Source organism: Dipodomys spectabilis, unplaced genomic scaffold, assembly GCF_019054845.1.
Source record: "Dipodomys spectabilis isolate Male_0828 unplaced genomic scaffold, ASM1905484v1 ptg000328l, whole genome shotgun sequence".
Lineage (NCBI taxonomy): Eukaryota > Metazoa > Chordata > Mammalia > Rodentia > Heteromyidae > Dipodomys > Dipodomys spectabilis.
Window position 1 is genome coordinate 397953 of NW_024871005.1, and position 26308 is coordinate 424260.

At 38.3% G+C, this 26308-nt stretch overlaps 1 protein-coding gene across 1 annotated transcript in view; it reads left to right on the top strand.

Annotated features, from left to right (window-relative positions):
- Positions 1-24912, top strand: part of Klf8 (Kruppel like factor 8) — a 33991-nt gene extending 9079 nt beyond the window's left edge. Inside the window, exons 3-6 of the mRNA XM_042702536.1 lie at positions 9094-9652; positions 13136-13247; positions 13952-14091; positions 23568-24912. Coding sequence (XP_042558470.1) covers positions 9094-9652; positions 13136-13247; positions 13952-14091; positions 23568-23749 — 993 coding nt within the window. The 3' untranslated portion in view covers positions 23750-24912. The remainder of the gene's footprint in view (positions 1-9093; positions 9653-13135; positions 13248-13951; positions 14092-23567) is intronic.
- The last annotated feature ends 1396 nt before the right edge of the window (positions 24913-26308 follow it).

The window sequence follows — 26308 nt, forward strand, 5'->3', positions numbered from 1 at the left end:
TGAGCACTTTGCTGTTGTTTGCCATTTCCAGGATATTTGTTTTGAGCTTGTCATACATGGTTGCTGAACAATAGTCATGTCTCAGAGGACAAAGACAGGGAGTCTTCGTTCTCATGTAATGCTGTCATTGCCCCCAGTGAGGGGGAGTCACCTGGTCTATATCATGATTTAGGATTAGCTTGTAGCTGTCTAACTTAGAACAACGATGCTATACCCCTTTTCTGAATTAGTAGCTCACCATACCACACATCTGAGCACATGGTTGTCACCTGCACTCTGTTTTAATTCCTGATTATTTCCTACAAATAGAATTTTGGGGTGTGTGTGTGTGTGTACTAGTACTGAGACTTGAAGTCAGGCCTTGTACTCTTGTTTGGCTTTTTCACTTCAAATCTCGTGCTCTATCACTTCTAGCTTTTTGGTGGTGAGTCAGAAATAGGAGTCTCATGGACTTTTCTTGCTCAGGCAGGCTTTGAACCTCAGATCTCAGCCTCATGAATATCTAGGATCACAGACATGAACCACCAGTGCCTAGATTCAGAAAGAGGATTTCTTAATTAAAATGAATGAACAGCATTCAACTTACTTTGGTCATATATATCTTCCCTTCATACCCATTTACTGTTGTTAATATTTTTGGCATATATTTTCACGTAGTCTTATATTCTCTTACTCTTTTTTTTCTATCTCATACACACACACACACACACACACACACACACACACACACACACACACACACACACACACACACGTGTGTTCTACCAAAGCTGGTGCTCTACTACTGGAGCCAGAGCTCCATTTCCACCTTTTTGATAGTTATTGAAGAGTCTCAAGGACTTTCCTGCCTGGGCTGTCTTTGAACCACAGTCCTCAGATCTCAACCTCCTGAGTAGCTAGGATTACAGGCATGAGCCACTGTGGCCCAACTTATTATTTCCTTTCTTATAAAAAAATAGCTAACTAAATGAATTAATGGATGAATAAACAAACACAAATAAAGAAATGAATCTGGAGAGATTTTGATTTCAGTTTAGGTATTAGTTTCCTAAGATTGCTGCAACAAATTACCACAAACTTGATGGCTTAAAATAGTTAAAACTTTTCTCTCACAATCCTGGAGGCAGGAAGTTTTAAATTAAGTGCCATTATCCATCAGGAAATTCTAGAGGAAAATTGGTTTCAGTTTCTGGTAGATATAGGCAGTTCCTGGCTTATGGGGCCCCACCATTCCAATGTCTGCCTGTCTTATCACATTAATTTTCCCTTTTATCTCTTTGACTCTCATAAACATACTAGTCAGTGAATTTCAGTCCCAGCACAGCTGATCCACGCTATGTGAAAATCCTGAATTATATCTACAAAGACCTCTTTTCCAAATAAGGTAATGTCCATGAATCTTGGGATTAGATTGTGGATAAATCATTTGAGGAAGCCACCATGGTAGGTTACATATATTTTTTCTAATATATAATAAAATAAATACATATAAATATGTAAAATAACTTTACATATACTCATATAAAATAACTCCACTATGTATTGCCCAAAAAGCCATCTTAGATGATTTAAAAAAGAAAAAATAGTGTCATCTTATTTTCATATTTTTTATTTGTATACTGTAACCACAGTACACAAGAGGGTGCAATGTCATATGGTGGTTTCATTGTCATTCCACACATGTATGCATTGTATTCCTATCAATCTCATCCCCTCTATCACTCTCCTTTACCCCACTCCCCCTCCTTAAAACAATTTCAACAGGTTTCATTGTTCCATATTCATATATGCAAACAAACTGCTTCTACCATATTCATCCTAATTCATCATCTTTAGTCCTCCCCCATTTCTGCTGGTACCTACCCTCTAACAGTCTATTTGTTTTCCAGTCACTCATTTTTATGTGTGTATTAATTGCACCAAGGGTTTTCACTGTGGGTTTTCAGATGTGTGTATATTATGTTTTGCTCAGAATATGTGTTGTTTTCCTTTTCCCCACCTCTAATCCTCTGTTGATCAACAGCTTTCATTGAGATTTTTAAAAATTCTATCTTCATAGTTACATTGTATTTTGAAATTATTCACCCTATATCTTTCTTTACCCTTCTCCTCCTCTCCTCATCCTCCTAAATAGTCCTAGAGCTAAAATATGTATGCATGGGGCTGGGCACCAGTGGCTCATGCCTGTAATCCTAGATACTCAGGAGGCTGAGAGCTGAGGATTGCAGTTCGAAGACAGCCTGGGCAGGAAAGTCTGCAAGACTTATTTCCATTTAGCCACCAAAAAACCAGAAATGGAGCTATGGCAGAGCATTAGCTGTGGTAGACCATTAGCCTTCAGCAAAAGATCTCAGGGACAGTGCTCAGGCATTGAGTTCAAGCCCTATAATTGACAAAAGAAATTATATGCATGTTATTTATGCACATATAAACATAGTCATGTGTGCATATATATTTATACACATAAATATATGTGCATATATACATGCATGTGTAAACCCATGCACATATACATAATGTACATATATACAAATATGCACACATGCATGTATATACACGTGCATGTATGCACACACACATATAATCAGCACCAGTAGCTCATACCTATGAGTCTAGTTACTTGCAATCTGAAATCTGAGCATTGAGATTTAAAACCAGCCAAGGCAGAAAAGTCAGAGATTCTATCTTCAATTAACTCACAAAATGCTGTACTGAAGACATGGCTCAAGTATTAGAGTGTCAGCTATGAGCAAAAAAGCCAAGTGATAGCACAAGACTGCCCTGAGTTCAAGCTCCAGTACTAGTACTGGAGCTTGAACTGGTATTTTGGCAAAATATCTGGCTTTTTGAGCTTGTTTATATATCTCAATCAACCTGATATCCTCCAGTCTTATCCATTTTCTTGCAAATGGAATGATTTCATTTTTCTTTATAGCTATGTAATATTCCATGGTATATATGTAGCATATATCTATCTATCTGTCTGACTGTCTGTCTGTCTGTCTGTCTGTCTATCTATTGTTGCATACCTCAGCTGATTTCACTATTTGGCTAGTCTAACAGTGTGGCAATAATCATGGATATCTTTTATGATCTACAGTTCTTCAGATACATGGTAAGATGCTATCAGTAGGGATGTAAGCTAGGTCTATTTTTGGATTTTTAGGAACATTCATGCTGATTTCTTTAGTGATTGTCCTATTTTACATTTTTACAGTGTATGAGGATTCTTTCCCTCCCCACATCCTCACCAGCATTTGTTATTGTTTGTTTTCTTGATGATTGACATTCTGATAGGGCAAAAGGAATCTTACTATAGTTTTGATTTGCATTTCCTTTATGGCTAAGGAGGCTAAATATTTGTTCATGTATCAGTTATCCCATTGTACTTTTGAGAACTCTTTTCAATTCACTTACCTATTTATTAATGGCTTTTTTTATTTTTTTGCTTTTCAGTTTTTTTTTAGCTCTTTGTATATTCTGTATATTTATCTTTTGTCTAGCTGGCAAAGAGTTTTTTCCCCTTCTTTTGGTTGGCTTTTGGTTCTGGTAATTGTTTCTTTTTCTCTGCAGGAACTTTATAATTTGTTGTGGTCTCATTTGTCAATTCTTGTTCTTATTTCCTAGGAAATTAGAGTCCTATTCACAAATGAATTACCTGTATAACATCCAGGGTTTTCTCTATGTTTTTCTGTAGTAGATTTAAAGTTTCAGGTCTTACTTGGCGTTCTGTGACCCGTTTGGAGTTGATATTTATACAGGGTGAGAGATAAAGATAGAGTTTCAGTCTCCTACAAGTGGATAACCAGTTTTCCTGTATCATTTGTTGAAGGGACTTTCTTTTCTCCAGTGTACGTTTTTGGCTACTTTGTTAAAAATTAGATGGCGTTGATGAATAGTGTGGTTTTACTCCTGGTTCTATTCTGTTTCTTATTTTTTCATATTTTCCACTGTTTCATGGTAGGTAATGATATTTCCATATTTTCATGCTAGATATTAAGCAAATACCTAACAAATAACTGTGTACATATGTACTTGGTGAGGGGGTGGTTTTTGAGATAAGAACTTGCTATGTGGCCCAGGCTGCCTCAATTTGGTAAACTTCCTGATAGCCTCCTTCTCAGGAGGTGAGATTATAGACAGAGATCACAACATCTGACTCATATTTTCATTTCTCATACAATGAAATGAAGCTGCTATTATCCTAATTTCTTCGTTATTTATTTTATTTAGTTATTTTTTTATTGTGAAAATACCATACAGAGGAGTTACAATTACATGGGCAATATAATGAATACATTTCTTATCAAGCATTGTTGCCTCCTCCTTTGTTTCCCCTTCCTAACCCTTCCCATCTCCCCCCCCCCCACAAAGTTGTAAAGTTCGTTTTTCTTTTTTTTTTTAATTGTGAAAATGCTGTACAGAGGGGTTACAATTACATGGGCAAGATAATGAGTACATTTATTATCAAGCATTGTAGCCTCCTCCTTTGTTTCCCCTTCCCATCCCTTCCCATTCTCCCCCTAGCCCGCCCCCGTCCCCTCACCCAATCCTCCCCCCACCCCACCAAAGTTGTAAAGTTCGCTTTGGACATAACAACTTGTACATCTCATTGTTGCAATGGGTCCACTTGTATCTCTATTTAAAGAATTTGTTTTTTCCCTTCCCCTCCACAAATTATACGAACATCAAATACAGTGAAAGCAGGGGTTATACTGTGGGGGAGGGACATACAAAGCAACAAAGAAATAATCTTATAAATATGTTAGAAACAATCACATTATAGAAAAAAAAAACATTTGAATACTTACCTTGGGGTTTATTTTACCTAACATCTGACCTTTTCTGCTTGTCTCAGACATATACTAGTTATTGCAAATAAGGGAAACCATGGGACTTATGTTTCTTTGGGCCTGGCTTACTTCACTTCATATAATTTGTTTCAAGTCTTTCCAATTCCTAACAAATGGGGCAATGTCATTCTTTCTCATGGACGCATAGAATTCCATTGTGTATATATACCACATTTTCTTGATCCATTCATCTACTGAGGGGCATCTGGGTTGGTTCCATATCTTAGCTATGGTAAATAATGCTGCAATAAACACAGTTGTGCTGGTAGCTTTAGTATGGTCTTGTTTGTGATCATTTGGATAAATGTCCAAAAGTGGGGTTGCTGGGTCATAGGGGAGCTCTATGTGGGGTCTTTTGAGGAACCTCCATACTGCTTTGCAAAGTGGTTGAACAAGTTTACACTCCCACCAACAATGCAGTAAGGTTCCCTTCTGTCCACATCCCCTCCAGTATCTGTTGTTATTATAGTTCTTGATTTTTGCCATTCTAACTGGAGTGAGGTGGTATCTCAATGTTGTTTTGATTTGCATTTCTTTTCTGGCTAGGGAGGTTGAGCATTTCTTCATGTGTCTATTGGCCATCCTTCTTTCCTCTTCAGAGAAGTTTCTCTTTAAGTCTTTAGCCCACTTATTTATTGGGCAGTTGTTTCTTTGAGGATTTGTTGTTGGGGGATTTGATTTTTTGAGTTCCAGGTATATTTTAGATATGAGACCCTTGTCCATTGTATGGCTAGTGACGATCTTCTCCCAATCCGTGGGCTTTCTATTGATCTTGCTAGCTATGTCCTTTGTTTTGCAGAAGCTCTGCAATTTCATGCAATCCCTTTTGTCCAACCTTTCTTTGATTTGCTGTGTATCCTAATTTCTTTGGGTGGGTAGGGGGGAGGACGGGAAGGGGTGGGAAGGGGAAACAAAGGAGGAGGCAACAATGCTTGATAAGAAATGTACTCATTATCTTGCCCATGTAATTGTAACTCCTCTGTACAGTATTTTCACAATAAAAAAAAAAGACTGCCTAGATTACTGGGTCCTGGGCCTGTAGTCTCAGCTACTCAGGAGGTTGAGATCTGAAGTCAACCCAAGCAGTAGTCTTTGAGACTCTTATCTCCAATTAACCATTCAAAAGCCAGAGTTACGGATCAAGTTATAGAGTATCAGCCTTGAGTGAAAAAAAAACAAAAAACCTAAAGGACAGCTCTTAAGCCCTGAGTTCATGCTCCAGTACTAGCATATACAAACAAAAAAGATTGTCTAGCTCATTAGTTTGTACAAAGATCATTTACCTCTGTCCTGTAGTGCTTTATTTCCTGATGCTATTGAGATGGTGGTGATAAACTATTTAAAATTCCTCTAGGTTTAGATTAAGTCTTGCTTTAATAATCTTCATCCATTTCCTTCAAATCTTCTTTTCTTGAACTTATTTATGAAGGACTGGAGTTTCAGATGGTCAAGCTGACTTTTTGATCTAAATGATGAATATCTACAAGATATGTGTGTATTTGTGCATATGTGAACCCAGGCATGAAAATGATTAGTTTAAACCTAGAGCAAAGCTTGAAGAAATCCTCCTACAAAAACCTCTATTACCTTTCTGTTAGGGAGGAGCCTGGGTTTTATCTTGTTACCATGACAACATTCCTTCCGCTCCTTTTTACCTACTGTGCTGTCTGGAGTATTTTGTTTTTTCATTTCTTTCTACTCTTACCTTTCCCAGTTTCAAGCTTCACAGCAGAGCTGTTTCATATAAATGAAAACGGGTTTTTTTTTTTTTTTTAACAGTTTATTTGCCTGATACTCTTTCAGCTAAAACTATCTTTGCCAAATGCTCAAAATCTTATATATTTATGAAATAGACCTAGCTTTTTTTGGATTTCTTTGTAGAAGTAGAGGATCCTATGTGCCTTTTCCCAGAGCTTTTTTTTTTTTTTTTTTTTTTTTTGCGAACTCAAATTAGCTTAAAAATCTTACATGGATCGGGTGCTGGTGGCTCACATCTGTAATCCTAGCTGCTCAGGAAGCTGAGATCTGAGGATCATGGTTTAAAGCCAGCCCTGTGAGGAAAGTCCCTGAGACTCTTATCTCCAATTAACCATCAGGAAACTGGAAGTGGCGCTGTGGCTCAAGTGGTAGAGTGCTAGCTTTGAGCTGAAGAGCTCAGGGACAGAGCCCAGGCCAAGTTCAAGCCCCACAAGCTACCAAAAAATCTTACGTGGAGCTGGTTGCTGGTGGCTCATGGCTGTAATTATAGCTACTCAGAGGCTGAGATCTGAGGATTGCAGTTCAAAGCCAGCCTAGGTAGAAAAGTTCATGAGACTTTTTTTTTTTCAATTAACCAGCAAAAAACCAGAAGTGGAAATGTAATTCAAATAGTAGAGAGCCAGCCTTGAGCAAAAATGCCAGGTTAGAGTGCTAGAGCCTGAGTTCAAGCCCCAGTACCAGCACATATGTGCATGCATGCACATGTACATATACACACAAATCTGAGATGAAATAGGCACACTTAAAAGTGATGGGTTCTAAAGGAGAAATGTGATGGAATGTGTTAAGGAAGTTACTATTAAAACACTAAAATGCACACAATTAGACTTCTTAAATTCCTTCCAAAATTGTGCTATGGTAACAAGAGAGAGTCAAGCTCTGTTGCAGTTAAGATTTCACTTAAGAATTGACAGACATGGGAAAGATGGGTGAGAATGTTGAAAGGGGTGACATTGATCAGTATTCATTGCATTCATATACTACTTTGTTGAATGGCAACTCCTTTGTACAACTACTTAAAACTAAAAATCAAAAACTTTTAAAAAGAAAAAATAATTTACAGACAAAAGGTTGGCTTAATTGTCAAAAGTACAAGTCAAGATGGCTTGTTAGTACAAGGCCCTGGAACATATCTTGTCAGGGCAATAAGAATATTGCACATGTTCTTCAGTTTCTATACTTTTGTTAGTTCCTATTTTAGATATTCTTGAATAATACATTTTGAGGCCTTATACAAATGGCATTATCATAGAGAGTAGTTAGCATCTTCAAAATCCCCTTGGGCAAAAAATTATCAAATTAGTCTCCACTTTAGGATTCAATTTTCAGCTTCCCTAGATTTTTGGGCCTACAATATATAGTCCAGAAAGTCCCTGAAAATTTAGCGAGGTCTCTCCTTATTGTATATTGGAAAATTGCATCTATTTGTACATCTGTATCCATAAGCCACTTCCATATAGACAATAACATTACATATAACCATGTCTTAGGCTTTCAATTGACTTTACTTTTAATATCATTGAGGACCATGAAAGAATATAATAAAGGTGTCCTTGATTTATTCTTCCTTACAGATTTCTTGGATTCTGCCTCTTTAATCTGAGGACAGAACTTGTTCGCCAAAAAGACAAATGAGAAATGTGGAAATATGCTAAGAATTTAAATGAAATTGCAGGATTCAGAGGACAAGGAATTTCATGTTTGGGGAAGGATTTTTTTTTTTTTTTGATGCTAGTATTAGGGCTTGAACTCAGAGCCTTATACTCTTGTTTAGCTGGGACTCTGGCTTACTATTACTTGAGCCAAATCTTCATATACATTTTTTACCTCATTACTTGGAGATAAGAGTCTCACAGAGTTTCCTGCCTGGGCTGTCTTTGAACCATGATCCTCAGATCTCAGCATCCTAAATAGTTAGGAATAGAAGCCTGAGCCATTGGTGCCTGGCTTCACCTGCCTTTTTTAGGGTACTAACAATAGCTGGTTTTTTTCCTGTGTGTCCCAGTCCTGGGACAAAGGGACTTTAATTCAGGGCCTGGGTGCTGTCTCTTAGCTTTGTTTTTTGCTGGTTGTGGGGCCTGAACTCTGGGCCTGGGCTCTGTCCTTCAGCTCCTCAGCTCAAGGCTAGCTTCCTACCACTTGAGCCACAGTGCCACTTCCAGCTTTTTCTGCTTATGTGGTGCTGAGGAACCGAACCTAGGGCCTCATGCATGCAAGGCAAGCACTCTACCACTGAGCCACCTTCCCAGCCCTATCTCTTAGCTTTTTGCTCAAGGTAGTCCTCTACTACTTGAGCCACAGCTCCATTTCTGGCTTTTATTCTTGGTGGTTAAGTGGAGATAAGAGTGTCATGGACTTTCTTGCCCAGGCAGCCTTCTAGTTGGACTCCTCAGACCTCAGCCACCTGAGTAGCTAAGATTACAGGTATGAGCCACCTGGCTCAATAGTTATTTTGCATCTCTCATTTGTTTGTTTCTTTTAGGGTACTATCCAACTGAGAGATCACCCTGTGACGGCAGATAGAAGTAGTATGACATCTCCACCGCTCCTGGATACGAGCTCCATGGAGAACCCAGCTCTGTTTAATGACATCAAGATTGAACCCCCAGAAGAACTTCTGGCTAATGATTTCAGTTTACCCCAGGTGGAACCAGTTGATCTTTCTTTTCATAAACCTAAGGCTCCTCTCCAGCCTGCTAGCATGCTGCAAGCTCCAATACGTCCTCCCAAGCCACTGTCTGCTCCCCAGGCTCTTGTGGTATCCACTTCAACAGCTGACACGAGCACTTCAGCAAACATCCCTGCTGTTCTGACTCCTGGTTCTATCCTAGCCTCCTCTCAGGGGACTGGTGGCCAACCGATATTACATGTGATACACACCATCCCCTCAGTCAGTCTGCCAAATAAAATAGGTGGACTAAAGACCATTCCACTGGTAGTACAGTCTCTGCCCATGGTGTATACCAATTTGCCTGCAGATGGGAGCCCTGCAGCAATTACGGTCCCACTCATTGGAGGAGATGGCAAAAATGCTGGATCAGGTGAGTATCAACATTACCCATCTATTCTCCTTCTGAGTCATTCTATCTTCTGAAACTTTTCATTCCCTCCAGTTTTTCTTGCTTCAAGAGTAATCTTCATAAACACTTTGAAAAATCATATCCCCTCAATGCTTACAGGTATATGCTCACCTGGTAATGGGAGCTCATGCCTGCAATCAAAACTACTCAGGAGGTAGAGATTAGAAAGGTTGCAGTTCCAGGCCAGCCTAGGTAAATAGTTAAGGGAATCTAATCTCAACAAATGGGTGAGTGTGGTGGGACAGACCTATAATTCTGCCTATGAGAAAGGTTGTAGGTATGAAGATTATGATCCAAGGCTGTCCTTGAGCAAAATCTTCTAGTTTTAAAAAAAAAACAAAGCAAAAATTGAGAATCTAAGGGTGTGACTTAAGTGACAGAACACTTGTCTAGCTAGGGTGAGGCCCTGAGTTCAAATCTGGTACCACAGAAAGAAATGTAGAATGAGCTGGGTTATACAGCCCTGTAATTCAGTAGGAGGCTCACAAGTTCTAGGCCAAATTTCTAGTCGGAGCAATAAAACAGGAGAAAAAATAAAAGGGATCAAGAATGGGAAGGAAGAAGTCAAATCATTTCTATTTTCAGATGACATGATCCTATACCTAAAGACGCTAGAGATTCTACCCCCAAACTCCTAGCATTGATAAACAATTTCAGCAACATAGCAAAAAAGAAAGTGAATTCAATAGCTTTTCTGTACCCCTATAATGAATAGACAGAGAAAGAATTCAGAAGAATAACTCCATTCACAATATGTCAAAAATATGACTAGGAATAAATTTAGCCAAAGAGGTAAAAGACCTCTACAATGAAAAGTATAAGAATTTGAAGGTGGAAAATGAAAAAGACATCAGAATATAGACCTTGATGCTCATAGATTAGGCAAAATCAATGTGAAAATGGCCATAGCACTGAAAGCCATCCGTAGACTCAGTGCAATCTCCATCAAAATCCCAATGTCACTCTTCACAGAAACAGATAACTTAATCTTTAATTTATATGGAAGCATAAACTCCATAGCCCAAGACTCTAGCAAAAGAGCAATGCTGGAGGTACCACAATTGCAGACTTTGAATTATATTTCAGAACTATAGTAACAAAAACAGCATGGTACTGGCACAAAAACAAATACAAAGACTAATGAACAGACTAGACTACCCATAAATAAATTCATATATCTACATCCACCTAACATTTGACAATGGAACCAAAGATATATGTTGGAAAACACACAACCTCTCCAATAAATGATGTTGAGAAAACTGAACATCCATATGCAGAAGACTGAATCTACACCCCTATCTCTATACAATTATCAATTAAAAGTGGATCAAGGATCTTAATATAAAACCTGAAAATTAGAAGCTGATACAGGAGTGAATAGGTAAAACACTGGAACATAGTGGCATAGACAGTATTCCCCTGAATTTCAATAAATCAGAAATGAGAGCAAGGACTGATAAATGGGATGTATTAAACTAAAAAAAAACCCTTCTGCACAGCAAAGGAAATTGTCACCAGATTGAAGAGACAGCCAACAGGATGAAAGGATATATTTGCCAGCTATACATCTGATAAAGGGATTCATAACCAGAATATACAGACAAAAATATGAAGTGCAAACAGGCCTCTTGAAAGAAGTAAAAATGGCCAATAAATACCAGAAGAAAGTCCTGACCATCTAAATAAAACATTCCTGACACTAAAGGAAAGGCAATTCCAAATGACCCTGAGATTTCATCTTACTTCAATCAGAATGGTCATCATCAAAAACACAGTAACAAAAGCTGGAGAGGGAATGGAGGTGCGGAAGGAGCCCTGATACCTGGTTGGGAATTTAACCTAATGTAATCACTATGAAAAGCAGTATGGAGATTATTCATAAAACTACCATATGATCCAGCAATATCACTCTGGCATTTTATCCAAAGGAATGTAATCTGAGTATAATAGAGGCACTTGCATACCCATGTTCATTGCAGCAGTACGCACAATAGCTAAACTGGTTACAGCCAGTACTCTACATTAGATCAAGAAAATGTGGCATATATATGCTTCATTTGTGGTACTGCTTAAAGGAATGAGGGGGGTAAGGAGAAGAAAATATTAGAGGATAAGCAATACCAAAATACATTGCATCTGTGAGTAAAGATGGCAAAATGAAACTCACTGAAAGTTGAATAAAAAGAGTGGATGATTTATATAACTTGGTGGTGGGGAGGTGAGGGAGGGAAAGTAGGAGAAAAATGAGGGAAGGGGTAGCAAGTTTGATAAGAAATGTACTTATTACCTTACTTATGTAACTGTCACCCCTCTGTACATCACCTTGACAATTAAAAAAGACGTAGTGGAGGTGGAGAAAGTGAGTCAATGAGAGAGTCAATTGATTGAAGTGCCGTGTGTATATGTATATGTATATTTATATGTATATGTATATGTATGTATAAAACACTAAGATGAAACCCTGTTGAATATTAGCATGCAATACAAAAAAAGAATGACATGAGTGTAAAACAAGTCCTCTTCAGGGTAAAGATTCTGCAGGGAGGGTGAATGTTCAGGATGAAAGATGGTTAAATATGGTTAAAATTCTTTAAGTTCTTGAGTCCTTTTAGTCCTTACCCCAAGTCAGTCAAAGCTTATTTATGCTTACTGAGTAAGGAAACTTAAGGATATGGATGGGGATGGGCTAGAGGGGTGGGGTGGCTGGAGAATGAAGGAAGCAGTAACTGTTCAAGATGCATTTCACATGTAAATTGACATGTTAAGTTGAAATCCTTTTCTTCATCTATTTGAAGAAAAAAATTAAAAACAATACAAGCTTTAAACACCTCACATGACACATTTTAGTAAATAAAAATTATTTTTCTAGTTTAAAAAATAGTATTCTTACCAGTCATCTTCACCTTTATCATTCCTTATCTCCTCCTTCTATCTTAAAACAATTTCAACAGGTTGCATTTTTGTGTGTGTGCATGCCAGTATTGGGCTTGAACTTAGGACCTGGGCACTTTCCATTAGCTTTTTTCTTCAAGGTTGGCACTCTATCACTTGAGTCACAGCTCCACTTCTGCCTTTTTTCTGTCCAGACTGGCTTTGAACCACAGTCCTCAGATCTCAACTTTCTGAGTAGCTAGAAGTAAAGTTATGAGCCAACAGTGCCTGGCTATTTTCATACATACAAACAAAACTACTTTGATGCATATTCAACTTCACTTACTCTCTTTGTTAGCCCTCCTTTTTCCACTGACAAAATTGGTTTTACTTTCCTGTCAAAAATGTTATTCTTGTCTTCCCTACAAATATATTTCTCTCATCTCTCCTTTTTATACCCTCTGCATTTCCCTATTTTGCTTTCACTTCTCAATGTAGGCCATACTGAGAATCCTGAAAATGATTGCAGAATCATATACATTCTGCTCACACTCCTCCTTTTATTTTTAGTGAAAGTTGATCCCACGTCCATGTCTCCACTGGAGATTCCAAGTGATAGTGAGGAGAGTGCAATTGAGAGTGGATCCTCAGCCTTACAGAGTCTGCAGGGACTGCACCACGAGTAAGTACTTCTGTTTTCAAGTCTCTGTGTTTATGTGATGTGTGTGAACATGTACAAGCTCCCATTCATTGTGTGTATGTGTGTGTGTGTGTGTGTGTGTGTGTGTGTGTGTGCTCGCATGTGTAATTAAGTCTTACCAGGCAATTAAAATTGAGGACATCAAAATGTACATAAACTCCCCAGATATGATATGTGAGTTTGTGTGGACAAGTGTGTACATGTTATGTTACAGTTATATTCTAATTATTCACCATCAATTTTATCCTTGAAAACAATCTTCGAATCTCCTATGCATTATAGTTGTATGATCTTTGTTTCTATACATTATAACAACTTGATCTTCCAGTATTAAGGTGAACTGGAAGTCCTTGGGTTGCGTTTAGCATCATGTTGTATGAAAAATGGATTTCTTGAAGCACAAGAATAATGACACTTATTGAAGTAAAATGTTCACACTGTTTGGGAACACAACTCCCCAAGGAAACATTATGACCTCCCATGCCTTCTCAAGGACCTTCACTTTCTGAGCAGAATGGCCTTGTTGAAAGAATTGCTTGCATTATCCCAATAATTTCTTCTCATGGGGAACTAGGATTAAATTTGCATAAATTACAAGCATGGATGAGGTGGCATCACTGTATGCAAGCATTTTTTGTTTCTACTTTAAAATCAGTCTTTGGCTTTATGTTTCTTTCTTTGCTCAGACCAGCAACAATGGCCCAAATGCAGGGAGAGGAATCACTTGACTTGAAGAGAAGACGGATTCACCAGTGTGATTTTGCAGGATGCAGCAAAGTGTATACCAAAAGCTCTCACCTGAAAGCTCACCGCAGAATCCACACAGGTCTGCCCACCCCTATTCCACCTCAATATGCAGATATAAATACATACAGTCTCTGAGAGTTAGGAATAGAAGTCTTGAAATAATTTATACTTATGAGCACAAGCCCCATTCGTCGCTTTTATCCACATATCTTATTCCTAGGGCAACTTTGATTAAAAACAGCCTAGCAAAACATGAAGTCTGGCATCTTCTGAGTAGTCATTATCCCCAAGGTGCACCTGTAGATCTTTCTAGTTAGGAAGCTACAGCACTGAAGCAAATATATTTCTCTCATTCTGTAGGCTTCTCTTCATTCTACTGATTGCTTCCTGTTTTATGTGTATGCTTTTTAATTGGACCTAATCCTATTAGTCAAGTCTTAATTTTATTTCTTGGGCAATTGGAGTCCTGTTTAGGAAATCATCACCTATTTTTATATCTTTAAGTATTTCCTGTATGTTTTCCTCAATGTTGTGTGCCTTTTATTAGGCCTTTGACCCATTTTCAGTTGATTTTTTGTGTGTGTGTGTATCAGTACTGGGGTTAAACGTAGAGCTTGGGCACCATCCCTTACCTTTTTTTGCTTAAGTTTTTTTGCTCTACCACTTGAGTCAAAGCTCCACTTTGGGCTTTTTTGCTGGTTAATTAGAGATAAAAGTCACCTTATCTTTTCTGCCTAGGTTGGCAACATCTCAGCTTTCTCAATAGCTAGGATTACAGGTGTGATTACTGGTGCCCAGAATGAGTTGATATTTTGTACAGAGGGAGGGAATGGGATATAGTGTAAATGTTCAACATGTGTACGTTGGATTTTCAGGGCCATTTGTTGGAAAGGCTGTCATTACTGCAATGTAGATGTGTTTGTCACTGTGACTAAATACCTGAGCAAGTCAGCTTAAAGAAAAAGAGATTTTTAGTTCATTGAAACTTGTCTCCTGGACCTGTGCAGAACAAGACAAAATAACATGGCCAGGTAGCATGTGCTGGAGCAAAGTGGCTTACCTCTTGGTGGACAGGAAGCAGAGAGAAAAGCAGGAAGGTGTCAGGAACAAGATATGCACTTTAAAGATAATTAAAGATATACTTTTCCATGACCCACTTCCTCTAGCCTACTTACTTTCTCCTAGTTTCCACAACCACCTAATAATGTCATCAAATTATGAATCCACTAATGTATTAATCAATTGATTAGGTTAGAGCCATCCTGATGAATTCACTTTTTTGTGTGTTGATACTGGAACTTGAATTTGGGACCTCAAACTATCCCTTAGCTTTCTAGCTTAAGACAGGTGCTCTACCAATTGTGCCATACCTCTGCTTTGAGATTTATTTTTCCAGTGGTTAATTGGATGTAAGAGTCTCTGGACTTTCCTGCCCTGGCTGCCTTGGTCCTTTGATCCTCAGATCTCAGCTTTTTGATTAGCTAGGATTATGGGCATGAGCCACTGGTTCCTGGCTCAATTCACTTCTTAATGCGCTGGTGACCTAACCTTAAACAACTGACCTTTTGTGACGATTTTCCATCTAATCTCTAGCAGTCTCTACTTGGCCCATCTCCAAGAGCCCCCAAAGTCTCAATAGTTCAAACATTACTTAACAGTCTACCAAGTCTCCCCTGAGACTCAAAGCAAGCTCTGAGCTGTGAGCCTTTGTAAAAAATTTTAAAAAAGATACAAGAGTACAGAGTAAATAGTTTCATTTGTAAGGGAGGGATGGGAGAAAAGACTCAAACTTAGTAGGACAAAGATAAATGTTGTAAGCTGTGTGTCTGGTATCCAAGACTTGCAAGGGTATGATGTGAGCGGCAAAGGGCTGGGAAAGGCCTGCCCCTATGATATTGCTGGCTGCAGTCCACATGTTCTTTCTCTCCGCCTGGTTCTGCATACTGTATGCAGCATTCTTAGGCTGCTGTTTTATGTTTCTGACATCTCTCATTTCCTGGAGTCTCCCTTCCATCTTCACAGCTTCACATATCACCTTCTCAGGGGCTGCCCACAGCTATTCCAACCCTCCATATTATCTGGCCTCCCAAGCTTTTCTTGGAAATCTGTGTAGAAGTCTCCACGACTCTTTAACATTTACATTTTGCATGCTAGTAAAACCAGCAACATTTAGAGGACTCTGAAGTCTGCTATCAGCTTTAGCTCTAACTGAGCCAACTTGGACCACAGCTCCTTTGAGTGTTTGAATAAGTAAACATGAGGACATACTCCTTAGATTGTCTTGGGTCAGCATGGTGACCTTGAGTTCTTTTCTCAAACTAAAGCCTTTCCAGTGAGTCTGTATCTTTACATCCTTGAGCTTATGATAGTTGGGATCTGGCCATTTCCTGAGATGCCTTCAAAGTCATCTTTCCTATTGTCCAGATGCAGAGGACTTGGCATCTTTTTAATGGTGCTCAGTTTTTCAGGAACCACATTTTCCTTGGCCCCAACTTTAAACACACTCCTTTTATGGCCAAACTGCAAGTTTTCCCAATCTTCCATCTCTGGTGTTTGCTACTTACTAATTTTCACTGTAAATGTGTCTAAAAGCAATTAGCAATGCTCATGCCATAGCTTGAAAGCTGCACTGCCTTAAATTTTTCCGCAGTAGATAAACTAGTCTATACATTTTTAGCACTTATTTTAGGGTTTTTTCCCTGAGGCTTGAGCAAAAAAACTCAAGGACAGTACCCAGGAACTCAGCTTAAGCCCCAGGACTGGCACAAAACAGTGTCCTTTATTTGCAGCATTATAAGCTTTTCTTTTTAAATCCTGTATCTCCAAAGTTCTCAAAATTCTTCCCACAATCTAGTTTCAAAGGCTCTTAAACCACATATTAAGAATAGTCATAATAGCCGGGCACTGGTGGCTCACGCCTGTAATACTAGCTACTCAGGAGGCTGAGATCTGAGCATCCCAGTTCAAAGCCAGCCCAGGCAGGGAAGTCCATGAGACTCTTATCTCCAATAAACCACTTGAAAACCGAAAGTGGAGCTGTGGCTCAAGCGGTAGAGCGCTCGCCTTGAGCAGAAGAGCTGAGGGACAGCGCCCAGGCCCAGAGTTCAGGCCCCATGACCGGATTCCCCCCCCCCCCCAAAAAAAAAAGAAACTCCATTCTCTGGACTTTTCCTGCCCAGGCTGGCTTTGGACCTCAATCCTCAGATCTGTCTCCTGAGTATCTGGGATTACAGTCATGAGCAATCAGCATCCAGTGATCCATCACTTTTTAATGGCATCACCAGCTATAGAGCAAGCCTTCTATACATGAACCTTTGGAACTATTTTATATCTTAGTATGTTTTTTGCTCCTTTATCAAGAATCAGATGGATCCACTATTCCATTGGTCTAAGTATTTTTTTGCTTTTTTTTTTTTTTTTGGCTAGTGCTGATATGTAATACTGTTGTTTTGATACCTTCAGCATAGCCTTTTGTGTTCAAGATTGCTTTGGCTATCTCTAATAGAGTCTTTTGTGCTTATATATGAATTTTAGGATTTTTATCTCTTTCATGAAGGATGTCCTTAGAATTTTAATGGAAATTGTATTGACTCTGTAGATAGCTTTCAGAAGTATGTCCATTTTCATAATACTAATTTTGTTGATGGAGAGGGCATCATTCCATCTTTTAGTGTTTTTTTCTATTTCTTTAGTGTTGTACAATTTTTCATTGTACAGGTATTTAACTTTCTTGTTTAGGCTTCTTTTTTAACTATTTTGAATTTATTTCTCAGCACATCTTACTGATGTATAGAAAATATATTGATGCTTGCATGTTGATCTTGTACCTTTTGCTACTTTCCTTACTTTGTTGGATCTAAGAATCTTCTGATGGAGACTTTATTTTCTTGTAAGCATAGGATCATATAATACTCAAATGGGTATAATTCGAGTTCTTTCCTATTTATATTCTTCATATTTTGTATTGTTTTGCCTTATAGCTCTGGCTTACGATTCACATACTATATTAAAGCAGAGTGAAGAGAGTAGACACCTTTGTCTCATTCCTGCCTTTGTGGAAATGATTGTTTTTCCCTATTTAATGCAATGTTAGTTATAGGATTATTTATTATGTTTGAGGTATGATCCTTCTATACTTAGGTTTTTCAGGGCTTTCATCATGAAGGGGTATTGAAGTTTTGATAGGTGTTTTCTACATCTGCTGAGATGATCATTAATTTGTATCCTTGATTCTATTTATATGCAGGGTTATATTTACTGAATTGTATAGGTTGATCTATCCTGGCATCCCAGGAATGAAATTAAGTTAGTATGGCAAACAAACTTTTTAATGATTAAAAATTCAGTTCATAGATATTTTATTGAGGATATTTACATCTGTGTCCATCAAGGATATTTCCTATAATGTTCCCTTTGCTTGTGCCCTTTGTCAGGGTTCAGTATCAGGAAAATAGTGGCTTTTAGGGTGAGTTTGGAAGTGTTCCTTACTTTCCTATTTTATGGAATCATTTTGGGAGCATTGATATCAGTTTTCTTTAAAAGTCTGGCAATCAACAGTTAATTTGTCTGCTCCCAGACTCTGTGTGTGTGTGTGTGTCTGTGTGTGTGTGTGTGTGTGTGTGTGTGCGTGCAAAACACGCAAGCATGCTGTGTGTGAGAGACAGAAAGAAAAAGAAAGGAAGGAAGAAAGAAAGGAAGGAAAGGAGGGAAGGAAGGAAGGAAGGAAAGAAAGGAAGGAAGGAAGGAAGCAAGCAAGCAAGCAAGCAAGCAAGCAAGGAAGGAAGGAAGAAAGAAAGAAAGAAAAGAAAGAAAGAAAGAAAGAAAAAGAAGGACAGAAGGAAGGGCTGGGAAGGTGGCTCAGTGGTAGAATGCTTGCTTTGCATGCACGAGGCCCTTGGTTTGATTCCTCAGTACCACATAAGCAGAAAAAAACCAGAAGTGGTGTTATGGCTCAAGTGGTAGAGTGCTAGCCTTGAGCTGAAGCATTGAGGGACAGTGCCCAGGCCCAGAGTTCAGGCCCCATGACTTACCAAAAAAGAGAGAAGGAACGAAAGACAGTTTTGGTCATTGAACTCAAAGGCTCATGCTTTTGTCTAGCTTTTTCACTCAATGCTGGCACTATACCATATAAACCTTTCCACTTCTGGTTTTACTGGTTAATTGTACAAGAATTTTACAGTTTTTTTGTGCAGGCTGGCTTCAAACATCAGTCTTCAGATCTCAGCCCCCTGAGTAGCTAGGATTACAGGTGTGTGCCAGAGGTGGTTAAACTTTTGATTGGAAACTTTTACTATTTCAGTATCATTGTTTATCTTAGATTATGTTTCTTAATATCCTCTCAGTTTCAGTTTGGTAGATTATTTGTGTCTAGAAGTTTATCCATTTCTAGATTTTCCAATTTATTTCAATATAGGCTTAATCTAATGATCCTCTGGGTCTAAATTAACATTCTTTCAATTTCAGTTCTTTTGTCCCCTTTTACACTTAAAAACTTATTCTTGAGTCCTATATTAATTCAACAAAACTAATTTGATCACCTACTTTATATTCAGTTAACTTTTATCCATTTTTCACTCAAGGCTGGTGCTTTACCACTTGAGCCATACCTCCACTTTCTTTTACCTTCCAACATTATGGTTAAATAGTTTTGAGATGGAACTTTGACTAAGTCACTCTTGAGTTTAAAAATCTGCATTGTTACTTCAACAGGCAACCATTGCCTGAATTAAGAGATATAACAAGAAAGGGATAGCAATAGAAGCTCTCTATCCTGGTGGGGAGATTATTGACATGATTTTAAATTTGTAAATGATGAGAATAAAAAGATTAATTTTACTCACTGCTGATGGCTCACACCTATAACCTATAACTCACAAGACTGGCATCTGAGGATCATGACTCAAATCCAGCTCTGGCAGACATCCAAAATGTTCTTATCTCCAATTAATCATCAAAAGACAGGAAGTGAAACCAGGCACTAGTGGCTCACACTTATAAACCTAGCTACTCAGGAGGCTGAGATTTGAGGATCTCAGTTTGAAGCCAGCCTGCACAGGAAAGTCTGTGAGACTCTTATCTCCAAAAGTCAGCTGTGGAGTTGTGGTTCAAGTGGTAGAAGGCTAGTCTTGAGCAAAAAAGCTCCCAGGCTCTGAGTTCAAGCTCCAGTACTAGTGTGTTTTTTTAAAAAAAAAATATATATGTATATATGTATAATTGTAAAAATACTGTACGGAGGGGTTACAGTTACATGAGTAAGGTAATGAGTACATTTCCTATCAAGCATTGTTACCTCCTTTGTTTTCCCCTAAACATACACAAATTTTGAGTCTTACTGTTTTCAAATTCTCTGTTCGTTATAGCCTCATATAGGGCAACAACTCCCCTTGCCCACCTCACCTTTGGTGTATTACTGCCTTACTTACCTAAGTCCAAATTCCTTCCTTCCTTCCTTCCTTCCTTCCTTCCTTCCTTCCTTCCTTCCTTCCTTCCTTCCTTCCTTCCTTCCTTCCTTCCTTCCTTCCTTCCTTCCTTCCTTCTTTCCTTCCTCATTGTTTTAATCCAAACTTTTTCCACTTAGATTTTGTAATATGGATCATCTGTTAGTAATTCTGTAATACTACAGGATGGCTGAACCATTCACCTTTTGCCTTATGAAACTTTGTGCTACCCAGTGATTAGGCTGATTTTTGCTTTCTGGTCCACACATCTAAAACCTACCAATGCCTCCATTTCAATGCCTAGTCACACTGTCTTTATCTTATATTTACTGTGTATGTTTTATATAATGAATTATTTTTTCCTATATAAATTTTGTTCTTCAAATGATAGCATTGGTGGAGGTGATGAAATGTGCCATATGAAGTTAACTTAAACAAGGGTTTGTTTAATGATCATAAACACAATGTACTTAATATGTGATAACTGTTCTTAAAATAGAAAGATAGGTTTCTGCTGAATTCCTGTAATTTTTGTGATGAGCAATAAGCCTTGATTGCCACAGGGTGTCACTGCTTTACAAGCCAAATTTTCTTCATCTGGATGTAGTAAAGATAGGAACTCTCAGGAGAAATTGTTTATGTTACAACAAAATATTTCCATAGTAATATAACAGTTGAGATGTTTGGAAATGGTATAATATTGTAGAACAAAAGATGAAAATCTCACACTCTCCACAGTCTCAGAAAATCTCCTTCAATTTTTTTTTCTGTACAGCCTTCTAGCCTTTTCCCTGTGTGTGCTTATGAATAGTCATTCAGTAGCTTTTACATCTCATTTCATAATGTTTCATTGGTCTCAATACACTCATCCCTTTCTCATTCTTCTTAGCAACCAATGCAGCAATTTCAGAATAATGATATTATTAGTAATTGGCATCTTTGATCATCAAAACAGTTGCCTGGTTATTGTCCAAGCCTGTGAATCAGGTTGGATTCAATTCTATTATTCATTACCTGAAAGCTATACAGTTAATTAGCTAATACGTGGGTGGTGAGCAGTAAGATGGAAAACAGTACATAGAAACAAAATTTAAAGCAGCAACAATGTAAATGCCCTGGAAAATTTATAAAGAAGAAAAGGAACAAGATCCAGAAAAGATGGTTAGAATACGATGCAGCTCCTGTCTGCAATATTCCTTGTTTTTGATTATAAAATTAAGATTGCTCATTGTAACAGATGAGGAACAGAAAAAATGTACTAAAATGAAAGCATTTATTACCATAATTATAGCTCAGACTTAACCATAATTAATATTTGTGCAAATATAGCTTCTTTCTTTTTTATTTTTTTGAGATAAAATATATCCTGGTATCAAAACATTCAAATAGTACAAAAGATGCAAAATTAAAAGTTCTCTCTTCAGCATCTCTATCTTCATTCACTTCCCTCACTGTTAGTAATTCTTCTAATAATTTACATTTAAGTGTATTTATATTGACTTTGACCTTAGTATATAAATGTGTAGTATGTGACCATACATATAATGGGATAATTTTAGTACTGGAGGTTTAAGGACTCATGCTTGCTAGTTAGGTGGTCTACCCATTGAGGTTTGCCCCCTTACCCTGTTTTGTCTGTATTTTTTTGGATAACATCTTGTTACTTTCCCTAGACTGGTCTTAGAATGCAATCTTCCCTATACCACTTGCCTAGCTGAAGTTTCAGATGTGTACTACCTCACCTACCTTAGTTGTTCAGATGGCATCTTTTCCATGGGGTAGTGTGTGTTGCTTTAAAAAATACTACTTTTATTCCATTTAGCTTTCTACCCTGAGCATTTATACCCTGTATATAACCAGAAGAAACCTGAATATTCTGAACTCAATGCTATTTTTTTTTTTTTTGCTGGTCCTGGAGCTTGAACTCAGGGCCTGGGCGCTGTCCCTGAGCTGCTTTTGCTCAAGGCTAGTGCTCTACCACTTGAGACTCAGTACCAGTACTGGCTTTTTCCGTTTATGTGGTGTTAAGGAATCAATCCCAGGGCCTCATGCATGCGAGGCAAACATTCTACCACTGAGCCACCTTCCCAGACCATGAACTCAATCCAATTCAAAAAGTTTGACTTGATACTTCTCCTCATGCCATTTCGTGTGCTTAAGTTTCTAACTGTGTGCAGAAGAAGGCCTATGACTTTCTCTGGGTGCCCATTCTACTGAATCACACATTTCTCTTGTTTATATTTTTTAAATATTCAATTGGAGGAATTAGCAGAGTTAGTCCATTAGTTCAATATAGCAGGGTGGAAAGTGTCTAAAACCTGAGTTTGGATCCTAGTTCTTTTGTTTCCTAGCTAGAAAAAAAGAAAACAATCTCAGAACCCTGTGAGATCTTTTTACCCACTTTGGAGATGAGTAAACAGACTTGGCCAGGTGAAAGTGATTATGTAAGATCACAGAGGGTATGATTGAGCTAGATTTCAAACATCTATTTAATCCAGGGCCTATATGCTTTCCAATCTGACATCTTAGCGTTTATATGAATAACAGTGTATTAATTATTGAAAATCTATGAGTCTCTCCTTCTCTCTCTGTACATATATGTATGTATATGTGCATATGTGTGTGTGTGTGTGTGTGTGTGTGTGTGTGTTCTGGGGCTTGAACTCAGGGCCTGGGTGCTGTCTCTGAGTTTTTTTGCTCTAATACTTGAGCCACAGCTCTACTTCATTCTTTTGGTGGTTAGTTGGAGTTAAGAGTTTCATGGACTTTACTGCCCAGGCTGGCTTTGATCTGCAATCCTCAGATCTCAGCTTCCTGAGTAGGTAGGATTACACACATGAGCCACCAGCACCTAGTTCACAAATGTGTATTTTAAAAGTGTCCTCATCACCGTAAAAAAGTATGTGATGCCAATACATATATTAATTAGCTTCATTTAACCAAATCCAGAATGCATCCATTATTTCAATACATCATGATGTGCATGATAGAATTAATTTGCAAAAGTGAACAAGAGCATGCCTTTTTAAAATGGTTGCCTCATCTTTGACTGCAGTGCTACTAGCCAGGCATCCATCGCCTCTCTGATTCCCTTTGTTCTGTCATGTTTTGTTTTCAGGAGAGAAGCCTTACAAATGCACCTGGGATGGCTGCTCCTGGAAATTCGCACGCTCGGATGAGCTCACCCGCCATTTCCGCAAGCACACAGGCATCAAGCCCTTTCGGTGCACAGACTGCAACCGCAGCTTTTCTCGCTCTGACCACTTGTCTCTGCACCGCCGGCGCCATGACACCATGTGAGCACCGCAGACCACACTAGAGGAGCTGCACTGGTCTCCTGTGTGGGTGCTGAGATTGTGACCAGTTTGTCCTCTTTGACCTCTACTTGCCTCGGGGATGGGGTTGGAACAGCCTACTGAGCCAGGTTGAGGAGACTAAAAAGCTGTCTGGTCTCCCATGGGGCTCTTCATATTCTACCTTCACCTCTCCATTGTCCAGACTTCAGTTTTTTCAACCTCCGCATGGGTTGAATTCCAGTGCGGCACCCATGGCTGCCCCTTTCCCCAGACCCTCTATTCAGATATAGACATTTTTCCTACAATAACAAAACAGGAATCAAAACTCAAGGCTGTGAACAAACATACGCTGCTTCCCCTCCCCACCCTATTTTTTCTCGTTTTCTAGAACTTTTATCCATATATATATATCTATATTTTTAATCAGTACTTAAGGCAGTGGTAGTATCCTAAAATGACTTTTTTTTCATGTTCCTACATGGAGGGAGCATAACGATGCAGTTGAATGGTAAGACTGACAGAGAATTGGGTCCTAAATGTAGGGCATGTTCTTAGTGAATAAGCTGAGTCTCATACCAAACTTAAAGGTTTTGTAGATTCAATCCAGTTTTCTTCTTACAATTTTGTTTTCAGACATTGCTGGTTTCTTCTTCGTAAGTCCATCAAAGAGGATGAAGGGTCCTTCTTGTCTTTCTCCTCTTTCTCTTCCTGCTCTTTCAGGATTAAAGATTTTTGGGGGCACAATTACAGCTTCTTAGGTTACATTTGGACAAATATTCAAAGCACACAAAGACAGGTCAGTAGGGGAAAAAGTGTTCTAGGAAAATAAGTTGGTCACTGACAGGAACAAGCAAACCTGGGGGCGACCCTGAGAACAAATAGGATGACTTTCATTTGGACAGGATACGAAAAGTGCTGGTAATCATAAACCTCATTTCAAATGGCAGCCTGTTGAGACAGAATCTTCAGGAGCTGCACTGTACTGTTCTTTTTTTGTTTACATGAAGCAACAATTTAGTATATTTACATGATGAGAAGTACACACTGAGGTCGTGTTAACCAGAGGTGAGGGGTTGGAAAAAAGGACTTTTGTTTATGCCATAGCATTATTGGCAGTCACTAGTCTATGTTGAATGGGATATAAAAGGCTTTTTTTGTGAGAAGTGAGAGAGAAAAAGCAGTTTGGTGTTTTACAACTGTTAGGGACACCTAAGCCATTTATTTTTAGCTGTTACAGCAGATTGCATAACATACACATTTGGTTGCCCAATCAGACTGTTTCGTAATATTCTCTGGGGGGCATAAGCCCCTATGTTCCTGGCCCTGGAACTCAGATCTACCTCCACATGGCATATTTCCTCTCCTGGGGTAAGAAGAGGGGGCTTTGTATCAATTGGATTGAGTTCAACCTCTCTCCTAAAGGTTGTTTTCATATTGAACCCTTTTATCCTTGGCATATATTCAACCAGTCCCTGCTTAAATACTTTAGGTGACTACCTCCTGAAGCTGTCCATTCTGACTAAATCATAGAATTCTAGCATCAAAAAGGGATCCTATTAGCTTTCTAGTCCTACCCGTCCCTCATATTATACAGATGAGACAAATACGGGTCAGATTCTTTCTCCAAATGTTTCCTTGAGGCCTTATAGACCTGTACACTCCTTCTCCCAGGGATCACATTATTAAACCAAATTAAAGAAAATTTTATATAATTGGTTGCAATATTTGTCCAATTTTATGTGACACTTCAGAAAACTTGGAACCACTCAAAAGTCATGTACAGTTGATGATGTAGTAAGCAAAGTGGTTATTGACATATAATATTAGATTTTTTTTATCTCATTTTAACTCACAATGTTTTTCCATACCATCAACTATCCTTAAGTTTAAAGATTCTTGTACTTTTCAAGATGACATGTAGGTTTTTACTGTTGTGACTTTTATTTTAATATGGGCTTTTACCTGACTTTTGGTGTACAAGTTCCAACTATATACTAATTTCTAAAGCTCTAGCAAATATCCAGGGCCAGTCTATTCATTGGAAATCTCTATAGAATTATAATACTGATTGGTAAATGTGGATTACTATCACATATAGACTTAAGCTTATACCTCTGTAGTTAATACAGTATTTCACAGTAGAGCCAAGGGTTGACCCATTTCTCTACAGTTTGGATCCTGATTCCTTTCCCAGAGTTTAGAACTGACATGTGCCCCTCAGACCTCAGGAACATTTGCATTGGATCATATGATCCATTTTTATAAATACAGACTATCAGCTATTGTACTAATTAGAATGATCAAATCAGGATCCCAAAATTGGTTTTCCTGATGCACCTGAGCCTTTATTAAAAAAGAAAAACTTTCTGCAAATTAATGCTTTTGCAAGTGCTTACTGTCTTAAGAAGCAATCAATTCTAATCTTATTCTCATTGCCCTTTTTCTTGCAAAAAATGATTTTGAAACATTTGTAATTAATTACATATACCTTCAGAAATGTGACAAGAGCCACTAGGGGACTTTCATAGAGTACATGGATTCAGATGCAGTACAGTGAAGAATT